The following is an 11,872-nucleotide window of genomic DNA, read 5'->3' as shown; positions in this document are numbered from 1 at the left end:
AAAAAAAAAAAAAAAGAGAGATACGCATTTAGGTCAGGCATGACCTAAATTACAGGCTGATGCCTATAATCCCAACACTTTTGGAGGCCAAGGTAAGCGGATCACCTGAGGTCAGGAGTTCGAGACCAGCCTGGCCAACATGGTAAAACCCCATCTCTACTAAAACTATAAAAATTAGCTGGGTGTGGTGATGCATGCTTGTGGTCCCAGCTACCTGGGAGACTGAAGCAGCAGAATCACTTGAGCCCAGGAGGTGGTGGTCGCAGTGAGGAGAGATCACGCCACCGCACTCCACCCTGGGTGACAGAGTAAGACCTTGTCTCAAAAAAATGTATGAGACACGCATTCAGTAGAAATTGTACTTCAAGTGCTCATACATGTAAGCCATTATCCTCAGTGAAATAACTCAGAGATAGAAAGTCAAGGAGGTTGCAGTGAGCTGAGATCACGCCATTGCACTCCAGCCTGGGAGACTCCATCTCAATAAAAAAAAGAAAGTCAAATACCACATATTCTCACTGATAAATGGGAGCTACACAATGGGTACACATACAGAGTGAACTAATAGACACTAGAGAATATAGAAGGTGGGAGTGGGGTGAGGGTTGAAAAATTACTTATTGGGTACAACATTCACTATTGGGGTGATAGGTATACTAAAAGCTCAGATTTCACCACGATGCAATATATGCACATAAGAAATCTGCACTTCTTGGGCCAGGCGCGGTGGCTCAAGCCTGTAATCCCAGCACTTTGGGAGGCCGAGATGGGGGGATCATGAGGTCAGGAGATCGAGACCATCCTGGCTCACACAGTGAAACCCCATCTCTACTAAAAAATACAAAAAACTAGCCGGGCGAGGTGGCGGGCACCTATGGTCCCAGCTACTCGGGAGGCTGAGGCAGGAGAATGGCGTAAACCCAGGAGGCGGAGCTTGCAGTGAGCTGAGATCCGGCCACTGCACTCCAGCCTGGGCGACAGAGCGAGACTCCATCTCAAAAAAAAAAAAAAAAGGCCGGGTGCAGTGGCTCACACTTGTAATCCCAGCACTTTGGGAGGCCGAGACCTGTCTCTTATACACATCTAGATGTGTATAAGAGACAGGTATTTGTTGATAGAACAAGTGAATGTAATCCTATTTCTCTTTTGGTGGTGGTTGTTTTTAAGAGATGGAGTCTTGTTCTGTTGCCCAGGCTGGAGCGCAGTGGCACAATCAGTGCTCACTGTAGCCTCGAACTTCTGGACTCAAGCAATCCTCCCACCTCCGCTTTCTGAGTAGGCGGGGCCACAGGCCTGTGCTACCTGCTACTACTCCCAGTAGAATAAGTGAATGTAATATTCATCACAACAAATGAAGTATTATTATTTTTATGAGAACACTGAAACTCAGTGAAATGATCTGTTCAAACAAATTCATCTAGAAAGCGTAAGCTGACAATTGTAAAACTGCACCCCAAATTTTGTTTGTTTGTTTCCTGAGACAGGGTCTCACTCTGTTGCTCTGGCTGGAGTGCAGTGGCAGGATCATGGCTCACTGTAGCCTTGACCTCCCAGGGCTTAGGTGATCCTCCCACCTCAGCCTTCCAAGTAGCTGGGACTACAGGGGCACCACCACGCAGGGCTAATTCTTTGTATTTTGGGGTAGAGACTGGGTTTTGCCATGTTACCCAGGCTGGTCTCAAACTCCTGGGCTCAAGCAATCTGCCTGCTTCAGCCTCCCACAATGCTGGGATTACAGTCATGAATCACTGGGGTCCAAATGCACTTCAAGTTTTTTATCCCCAAAACTCTCACTTCTTGGTGGGGGTTTTGGGGGAGCTTACCTGGGAACTAATGGCATACTTCAGGTAGGACAAGATGAGAGGATTGGGGGATGGTCCAATCATGGCCTGCTCTAGTAATGCATCTGCAAGAGGAATAACAAAACACGACTGAGTGATTACAACTTCTCTGGGTTTATCCCTCCCATCTTTCTTTCCCAGTTCACTTGAGACCTGCCAGGTTGAGAATGTCCCAGGTGGCTCCTTTAGGAAAGAATTTCTTCATGTTGATTGCCCACTGGTAGTCACTCCAACGCTCCTTCCAGGCTTGCAAAATGGCTTGCTTCAGGTTGACCACCTTCATGATTTCACTCTGAGCAGGTGGCAGCTGTGACGGCCAACTTTGAGGTGAAAGAAGTGGAGCTAAAGAAAAGGACACGATGTTCGAAGGAGAACCGGGGAAGGCAGAATTAAATAGAAAGGAGAAGATGCGGTAAGATTTAAGCTAGGCAGAGGAATTTGAAAGAAAAAGAGCTAAAGAGATAAGGTAAGATCCTGTCAGGCTTTCTCCTCCTGAACCGCCCTTCCTTAAACTGGGGCACTAAGAAGAAAGTATCGGCCGAGCACAGTGGCTCGCACCTGTAATCCCAGCACTTTGGGAGGCCAAGGCGGGCGGATCACCTGAGGTCGAGAGGTTGAGATCAGTCTGACCAACATGGAGAAACCTCGTCTCTACTAAAAATACAAAATTAGCCGGGCTTGGTGGCGCATGCCTGTAATCCCAGCTACTCGGGAGGCTGAAGCAGGAGAATCGCTTGAACCCGGGAGGCGGAGGTTAATGGGGTGCGCCGAGATCGCGCCATTGCACTCCAGCCTGGGCAACAAGGACAAAACTTCGTCTCTCAAATAAATAAATATCAAAGGGACTAATAGAGTAAAGAGGGCATCAAGGAGTTAAGCCAGTCCTCGTTGCCTAATTACGCCCTTAGCTCTAAATGCGTCCTTCGGTCACCACTACTCCAAGTCCAGATTTGCTCCCTCATTTCCTCCACCTTCTCCAGCCCTGTAACTATACCTCCCAATTTCATTTTCATCCACCACCTCCCCAAATTTAAGCCTACCGCACAATCCACTTCTAGGTCGTAGGCATCGCCATTTTGGCACTTGTCAAGAAGTTCACTTTCTATTGGCTGGGAGTAACAAACGCCAACCAATAGAGATGCAGCAAGGAACGTCCCGCTGTCTTCTGGGAATGGTAGTTCTTTGGACTGAAACCGTATTGTCTGCGCTGGCGAGGAAACTAAGGGACTAGTCTAGTCGGCGCGCATTGTTGCTCTCCTTTAAGGGAGGACATCCAGGAGCTGAGACACTACAGAGACTCAGGGACTCGAGGAAGCTCGAAAGGTCGCTCACAACCCGGCGTCGCCCGCGACGTCACTGTCGACCGGCCTTCTCCATCATATTCCGACACCCTTTCTTTCGTTAGCCCCTAGTTAATAGGTGCGGCAAGGGTGTGGCGTTCAGCAATACGGCCTTTCTCTTTTCCTGGGCTCTTTCTTTTCTCCTAAGCTCCTGGGGCTACCAGAGCTATTCTCATTTCCACACCTATATTCTAAAAGCGACACTAAGGTGCCTTACTTGCACACATATCACCACCCCCGAATCTGACAGTCCTATCAGCATCTCCAAGCCCTCCAAACAGCTTGGATACAAGGGAAGGTAAAGAAGAAACTAAGGTGAAAGTGATCAAAATCAAAGGAATTCTGAGAAACTGTCACAGCTAAGAGGGCTAAGGAGACCTGATGACTAAATGTAATGTGGTTTTCTGAATGCGATCATGGAAGAGAAAAAGAATACTGGGTAAAAACTAAGGAAATCTAAATAAAGCATGGACTTTAATTAATAATAATGTATCAGTATTAGTTCATTAGTTGTTACAAATGCATCATACTAATGCTAAGATGTTAATTAAAAGAGAAATTGGATGCAGAATATGTGGGGACCTCTATTACCTTCCATTTTTTTCCTGTAAATTAAAAAATTTTTTTTTAAGTTTCTTGTTGTTGTTGTTGTTGTTTAAATCTTGCTTATCCCAAAGATCCATAAATAATAATATCCAATTATTATGCCCAGGGCCTTGGCCATAGCCTTTCCTTCCCCTAGTGAGAAAGCCAAAACCAAATGTTACCCACCTCTGGCTCCAATGTCTGAGCCTTCTTATGCATAGCCCTCATCCCTCCCCATACTATGGACTGGTCATCCCTAACATTTACAACCAGGAATAAGAGTAAATTACTCGTGAGGCTGAGGCAGGAGGATCACTTGAGCTCAGGAGTTCAAATCTAGCCTGGGCAACATAATGAGACTCTCAGCTCTACCAAAAAAATAAATAAATAAACATGGAGGCCTTTAGCCAGGGCCCAATATCCTAGTTCACAAGTTCAAGCTCAATCCGTATTCCCCAAAAACGATTCTTTTTTTTTTTTTTTTTTTTTTTTTTTTTTTTTTTTTCTCCCAGGTTCAAGTGATTCTTCTGCCTCAGCCTCCCAAGTAGCTGGAATTACAGGCGTGCACCACCACGTCAGGCTAATTTTTGTATTTTTAGTAGAGATGGGGTTTCACCATGTTGGTCAGGCTGGTCTCAAAATCCTGACCTCAGGTGATCCACCCACCTCAGCCTTCCAGAGTGCTGGGATTATAGGCGTGAGCCACCGTGCCCAGCCTTCGACAACCATTCTTTGCTCACCCTTTGAGTGGCAAAATCAGTCCTTGGGGGGATAAATCTGGAAGAGCAGCCCATTTAAGGCTCTGGAAGTAAAACTGGCCATTTGGGCAGAGAATTACAGCACCCTGGGTGTCTGGAGCACAGTCTAGACAGGGAGTCAAGGACTTCTGTTCCCAAGGGGAGAGTGTGGCTGAAGGAGGGTCAGATCATGTCCCTCTGCGGTTGGTACTGCCTATGGCCTTTCTTCCTCCCCATACATTCAATCCACACCTCTCCCTTAGGCTCCCTTTGTGCCTGCCCAAGGGACACCACTGGGGAATAGTGTGTATACAAAACAGCTGCCAAATATATGTTGCCAAAGCTTCTAAAGCAGGAAGGAGGGAGAATATGGATTCCTCACCTCACCTTCCATAAGGCCCCCAGCCACTCCACTCACACTTGAGACTGCCACAAACCCTGCTTCTCCTCAGTTTCTCATGTATCTGACTTCCCCTCTTCTCCCAGGCCCCTCACTCTACCTTTGCCTGCTCCCCTGCTGTCATTCTGTGCTTGTTGCTGCATCCTAAGGCCCTCCACCTGGAGCCATTCCTGGATCATCCTGGAGCCCCTGTCACATACCTTAGAGCCCAAACTGCTTCTCTTGGAGAGAAGCTGTCAACTGTGTGTCCAGTCCACACAGGACTGGGAACTATTTGGGCCCTGAGGATGGTGATATTTTGAGCTTAAACTATTCCCTCTGGCAGGGAGCCTGGCAGATTTCTAGGGAGGTGCCTCCTCCCCACTTCGCAGTGACAGGGAGGCGGCTTTTGTAGTCAGGCCATCTGCCTTCTCTGTCTCCCCACCTCCCACCAGCAGCCCTTTCTCTAGGCTTGGCAAGGTTTCCCCAAAGGCTGGACTCCTATGTACAAGGGCTCCCTTAGTTCTGGGCAAGGACCATTTTTAATTTATCCCTTTTGACCTCCCTGCCTCTCCAGTCTGTAAACATCAGAGGCAACCTTTCCTATACCACCTCTTCCTTCCACACCACAATATCTTCCTAGGGACCCCCTTGGGCTCTCTGGCTCACTGCAAGCACAGGACTCCATGATAATCCTCCAAAGGGTGAAGAGAGATGCTAACATTTCCTTTGGGTGTACAAATAAATAGCCCCCCAGCCAGGCGCAGTAGCTCACGCCTGTAATCCCAGCACTTAGGGAGGCCAAGGCAGGCAGATCACCTGGGGTTGGGAGTTCAAGACCAGCCTGACCAACATGGAGAAACTGTATCTACTAAAAATACAAAATTAGCCGGGCATGGTGGCGCATGCCTGTAATCCCAGCTGCTCGGGAGGCGGAGGTAGGAGGGTGAATCACCTGAGGTCAGGAGTTCGAGACTAGCCTGACCAACATGGAGAAACTGTATCTACTAAAAATACAAAATTAGCCGGGCATGGTGGCGCATGCCTGTAATCCCAGCTGCTCGGGAGGCGGAGGTAGGAGAATTGCTTGAACCCAGGAGGCAGAAGTTGCAGTAAGCCGAGATTGCACCATTGCACTCCAACCTGGGCAACAAGAGCGAAATTCTGTCTAAAAAAAAAAAAAAAAGTAGCCCCCCCAGCCCATCTCAAAGCACCGTTCTACTTACCCCACTTTCTTTTGCTGTTCATTTCCTCTCAACAGGGACAGGGGCTGAACTCCCACCTCTGCCCTCCTAGTCCCGAGCCCCAACCTCTTTCTTCATCTTATTGGCTACCTTGGCTAAAGAGAGAAGAGGGGCAGGTGGAAGTCAACCAGTCAGAGTGACATGGCAACCCTGGAGAAGTGTCAGAAAAGCAGCTAGGCCAGAGTGGGGTAAGAGGTGGCAAGGAACAGGGTTCTGGGTACCCAAGGGGAAGGGAACATTCCTTATCTATCTAGGCTAGAAAACAGTATAAAGAAAAGTGGCAAGAGTCCAGACCCAAAAACCCAGAAACACCGAAATCGTTGGTAAGCATACAAGGCACAGAGGGTGTCAGCTTCCCTTCTCTCTATAGGGAAACTGAGTCATTCCTTTTCCTTAAGTGGAACATTTTCCTCTGGAAGCTTGCCTGGGTCCCCCCCACTATGGGCAGCAGGTGGATGGGAAAAGAAAGTCAGTCACTCCCACACACTTATACACAGCTGGCTCCAAACCAGTTTCCTCCTCATACCAGTCACCAAATCAAAATCCCTGCTTTCCGTCTATCTGGGGGAGGGGATGACGGGAAAGAGGCCTGTAAGGTGGCTGCACCTCAGGGACTCAGGGACAACCCCTGGATCCCCCGCAGTTGCCTGTCTCTGTCTTCCTGCTGCCCCAGGAGAGTGAAAGGCAGAATTTGAATCAACTCTTGGAATAGCTTCCCCTCTAACACCCTGGAGGATGCCTTCCCCCTCCATACTCCCAGCACAGAGAAGAGAGGTGCTGTGATCCTGAGGCCCAGACCGGACAGTGGCTGGGAAGGGAGGCCAGCCTGCCATTTCCTTTGTATGGCCCCTCCCTCCAGGCCCTGAGAGGTGCTCTGCTTCATACTTTTGGCTTCCATATCATACTGCCCTATCCCCTCCTTTAACTGGAGGGGGAGAGCTGCAGAAAAGTAAGCCCCAAACTCTGATGGTAAAGGAGACTTCCCTGCTCCCCCTCCTCTCCTCTCTCCTGTTGACAAAGACTCTACCAGAAGCTGGGAGCATTTGGGGAATCTAATACTTGGCACATATTAAATGCTTTAAAAAAAAAAAAAGTGTCAGGCCGGGTGCGGTGGCTCATGCCTGTAATTCTAGCACTTTGGGAGGCCGAGGTGTGCAGATCACAAGGTCAGGGGATCAAGACCATCCTGGCTAACACGGTGAAAGCCCATCTCTACTAAAAATACAAAAATTAGCTGGGTGTTGTGGTGGGCGCCTGTAGTCCCAGCTACTCGGGAGACTGAGGCAGGAGAATGGCGTGAACCCGGGAGGTGAGCTTTCAGTGAGCCAAGATTGCGCCACTACACTCCAGCCTGGGCAACAGAGCGAGACTCCATTAAAAAAAAAAAAAAAAGTCAGATTAATGAATAAAAGTAGGAGAAACCCTGGAAGACAGCCTGGAAAAGGTGTCAGCTTCTTTTTCCATTTCTCATTTCAGCTACCAAAAGCAAGGCTCAGCCAGGCCTGATCCCTTCCCTGGCTCCCTCTTTTGTGACCTATAGCAAGAGCGCCTGATGGGACAAAGAGGAGAATTAAGTGGCTACTTTCTCTTACCAGGGTAATTGCTAATTTGCCAATCTCTCATCTTCTGCCTCAGCCTCCCAAGTAGCCAGGACTGACGGTCTGCACCACAACACCCAGATAATTTGTGGGTTTTGTTTTGTTTTTTTTTTTGAGATGGGGGGGGTCTCACTATGCTACCCAGGATGGTCTTGAACTCCTGACCTGAAGAGATCCTCCCACCTCAGCCTCCCAAAGTACTGGTGATGTCAGCCACCTTGCGCAGCCTGCTCTCCAACTTTCTTTCCTCCATTTGCACCACTCTTTTTGATTGGGAAACCCCTAGGAGGGAGAAACATCTGAGCTTTGAGTTCTCTTGGCTGGTAGTACCTCAGTTTCCTCTGCTGTCTTTCCAGAGCACCCCCAATAAGTTCAGCTCTGTCTGCAGAGTCTAGAGGTATATGCTGGACATGTCATCACTTGCCGACCTAGGGTCCAGGAGGTCAAGATGAGATAGAGGAGGGGATTTACTGAGGTCCAGGCCACAGAGCTTGTTCCATGGTGGCTGTCTCCTGTTTCCCCGAACTGCTAGAGATGTGTAAGGCTTTTGAGCAGGGATAGAGGATGCTGTGTGGAGTTTTAGCTGTCAGACTTTGAAAAAAACCTCTTCAGAAAAATATCTGGATACCTTGGTTCCTAGGGGTCGTATCCTCAAGAAATCTTGGGGTGCTTCCTAGCAACAGTCTGGAAGGAAGGGAGGAGAGACGGAGGGAGAGAGGGAGGGGCCTGGGCATGGTTGTTCTGATGAGAGCCCAGAGAACAGGCTGTTCCTGCTACCTCCTTAGCAACGGAAATCTCAGCTGGAGGGGCCATCAGACATATCCCCTTGGAGGGTCTATCCGTCCTTATTCATGCCACCCCTACCCTCCCCATAGATTCAGGGAAAGCTCTGAAGCAGGGGTGGGGAATGGGAGGGGACAGCCCTGGTAGGGGGGTTTCATGACAAGGACGGAACAAGAGCTGATGATGAACTGAATCTGAGAAGAGCTAGCAGCTTCAAGAAATGGGTGGGCAGGGTGGGTGGGGTGGGAGGACGGACGAGGCAACACAAGGACAGTGTCTCTAAGCCCAGACCTGGGCTGGATCCTGGCACCTGGGGAAAGACCTGCTTTGAAGGCAGTGTGCCCTTCACTTTGCCCTGCCCAGATCTGTCACCAGTCCATACTGGGAACCCAAGAAAAAGAGGTAAAGAGAAGGCCAAGGCAGGAGGAGCACTTGAGGCCAGGAGTTCAAGACTAGCCTGGCCAACATGGTGAAACCCCGTCTCTACCAACAAAACAAAACAAAACAAAAAAGCAAAAAACCAAAAATTAGCTGGGCATGCTAGCACATGCCTACAATCCCAGCTATTTGGGAGGCTGGGACATGAAAATCCCTTGAACCCAGGAGGTGGAGGTTGCAGTGAGCCAAGATTGTACCACTGCACTTCAGCCTGGGCAAAAGAGTAAGACTCTGTCTCAAATAATAATAATAATAATAATAATAATAAATTTTAAAAAGGAGAAGATGGGGCTGGGCACGGTGGCTCACACCTGTAATCCCAGCACTTTGAGAGGCCAAGGAGGGAGCACTTGAGGCCAGGAGTTCAAGACTAGCCTGGCCAACATGGTGAAACCCCGTCTCTACCAACAAAACAAAACAAAACAAAAAAGCAAAAAACCAAAAATTAGCTGGGCATGCTAGCACATGCCTACAATCCCAGCTATTTGGGAGGCTGGGACATGAAAATCCCTTGAACCCAGGAGGTGGAGGTTGCAGTGAGCCAAGATTGTACCACTGCACTTCAGCCTGGGCAAAAGAGTAAGACTCTGTCTCAAATAATAATAATAATAATAATAATAAATTTTAAAAAGGAGAAGATGGGGCTGGGCACGGTGGCTCACACCTGTAATCCCAGCACTTTGGGAGGCTGAGGCGGGTGGATCACGAGGTCAGGAGATCAAGACCATCCTGGCCAACACAGTGAAACCCCGTCTCTACTAAAAAAAAAAAAAAAAAATACAAAAAATTAGCTGGGCGTGGTGGCGGGTGCCTGTAGTCCCAGCTATTCGGGAGGCTGAGGCAGGAAAATGGCATGAACCCGGGAGGCGGAGCTTGCAGTGAGCCGAGATCACGCCACTGCACTCCAGCCTGGGCGACCGAGTGAGACTCTTTCTCAAATAAGAAAAAGGAGAAGATGGGACTGGTAAATCCTTATCTTTGAGTGCCCCACTCTGCCCCTCAGGGAAAAAAAAAAAAAAAAGTAGATCAGGAGGCACTTCATTTTCTATGGCTCTGGGTTTAGGATTTCAGAAAGTCTTCCCCATCCAACACTATAGGGCCTTGCATCAAAGAGAGATATGGTGGGGAAAGCCAGAATGGAAGGGAGACAAAACCATAGCACCTTCCTCCTCCCCCTCTGGACCCCATCACTCCTGCCCTGATCCAGATTACTGCTGGCCCTCCCCACTGCCTCCTAGTTCTGCCTTTATGGTGCAGAGTGTAAATGTGTCTCATGCATTGGGATTCCCTCCCAGCTCCTTGAGCAGCCCAATCCCAAGGGACTAGTTCCATACAGAGTAGAGTACAGACCCTGAGCACTACACACTGCAGCCTTGCTCCCCAGGCTTGTGGCCAAAACTGATCACTGAGAAGGTGGCATCCACTGGCAGCCTGCCATCCTCAGTGCACCTCGTTCCGCTCACTGCACTGACTGCACGCTGCAGCCTCCTGCCCCACACTGCAGCTGTTGCTTGTCTCCTGTGAGCCCAGACTGAACACAGGTTCGCTTACTGCATGGAGGCTCTGCACGCTGCAGCCTCAATTCACCATTACAGCTGCCACTGCACACCACAGGCTCCCTTCACCCATGGCATGCCCTCAACACCACCACTGCACTCTGCACACTATAGGTTTCATCCCAGTTGCTTTTCTCATCTCCATAGTTCCAGGGACCCCAAGAGAGGTACCCTCCTCTCCACCAAGCATTACAAACTCCAGTACCCCCTGTGAAAGAAGTGGCTCCAACAGCACTGAGGATGCAGGTGGCTGATACTAAGACATGAGCAAGGGCAACCCAACTTGGGTAAGCTGTGGGTCAGAATTCCACACTCACCAAGTGATTCTGCCCAGTATAAACTGGGCGATTAGCCGAGCAGCTCCCCCTAACATACACACACTCGCATACACACACGCACCCCTCCCCAAGAGCAGACTGTGTAGCCAGAGCCCCACCCTGAGAGCCGTGGGAAGGCCGTGGCCCCCGCTGGTAAAACTGGGCTAATGACAGCAGGGGAACCGGCGGGGCCAGGGGGGTGCTGGGGTAATTAGGGCTCAGCCTGGCGCTAGGAGATCCTGAGATGAAAGGTGCTCTGGCGTCACTGGGTTGGTTTTATGTCCATGAATGCAGGTGTGTGGTGTGTGTATGTGTGTGCTGGGGGTGGGGCTGGCATGGTGGAGACCTCTCCTTTGGGTTGGGTTAGGGGGTCCATTTGTATGCAGCCCACCGTCTTCCTTAGGTTGACTCTGGTACCATTTGGATTTTCGTGGGAGCAAACATGGGGGGAAATACCACCACCGGGGAGCTAGGAATTGAGGGGGTATGGCAGCTCTTGTCCCCTCCCCAGCGCAGGAGAGGGAGCAGATTGTTGGGGAAATGGCTGGTGACAGAGAATAGAAAGAGCCTATATGGAGAAGGGTGACGTTGGAAAGGGGAGGCAGTGGATCGGTATTGATGTTAGAAATGAGAGGGGAGGGAGGTAACGGGGAATGAGCCCCTACAAGGATTAAAAACGTAAGATGATTGAAGTTAAAAGGACATCAGGGGTCACCTGCCCAGCCTTCGCACCTGAAGCTTGAGGAAGCTCTGCCCCCGACAGCAGTGGCGATTTGTCAAGGTCACACAGTGAGTTACTGGCGGAGAAGGGACCCGAACACCCAAACAAACTCTACACCTGCAAGCGTTTCGTGTTTAGACTTTCTCCCCCATGTATAAGGTGCAGGCGGCTCGTCGATACTTCCTCCTCCACCCCCACGGTGCACACCCGAAAACCCCCCAATTCTCCCGGCAAGCAAAGGCTATTTTTTAATGACATCTTTTCCAAAATATGTCACCAAGTACCCACTCCTGCGGGAGCCGCCCGGGCGGGGGAGGGCGAGTCAGAGCGGGG

The 11,872-nt window shown here is 49.8% G+C and overlaps 2 protein-coding genes across 6 annotated transcripts in view; one reads left to right on the top strand and one right to left on the bottom strand.

The window, feature by feature from the left end:
* Positions 1-5,139, bottom strand: part of MED24 (mediator complex subunit 24) — a 45,604-nt gene extending 40,465 nt beyond the window's left edge. For 3 of the 5 annotated variants that reach the window (XM_011998963.1, XM_011998966.1, XM_011998965.1), the window contains exons 1-3: positions 2,882-3,475; positions 1,995-2,161; positions 1,824-1,906 (exon numbers count right to left, since the gene is read on the bottom strand). In XM_011998963.1, coding sequence (XP_011854353.1) covers positions 1,824-1,906; positions 1,995-2,124 — 213 coding nt within the window. In that variant the 5' untranslated portion in view covers positions 2,125-2,161; positions 2,882-3,475. Of the gene's footprint in view, positions 1-1,823; positions 1,907-1,994; positions 2,184-2,881; positions 3,476-5,003 lie in introns of those variants that run through there. The other 2 variants (XM_011998962.1, XM_011998964.1) reach the window with 2 other exon arrangements.
* Positions 5,140-11,341: 6,202 nt separating this feature from the next.
* THRA (thyroid hormone receptor, alpha) overlaps positions 11,342-11,872 on the top strand; it is a 35,457-nt gene continuing 34,926 nt past the window's right edge. Inside the window, exon 1 of the mRNA XM_011998967.1 lies at positions 11,342-11,698. The gene's annotated coding sequence lies outside the window, so the exon portion shown is untranslated. The remainder of the gene's footprint in view (positions 11,699-11,872) is intronic.

This window comes from Mandrillus leucophaeus, unplaced genomic scaffold, assembly GCF_000951045.1.
Source record: "Mandrillus leucophaeus isolate KB7577 unplaced genomic scaffold, Mleu.le_1.0 Scaffold58, whole genome shotgun sequence".
NCBI classification, from domain to species: Eukaryota; Metazoa; Chordata; class Mammalia; order Primates; family Cercopithecidae; genus Mandrillus; species Mandrillus leucophaeus.
The sequence above is the reverse complement of the archived record's forward strand: the minus strand, read 5'-3'. Positions and strand labels throughout refer to the sequence as shown.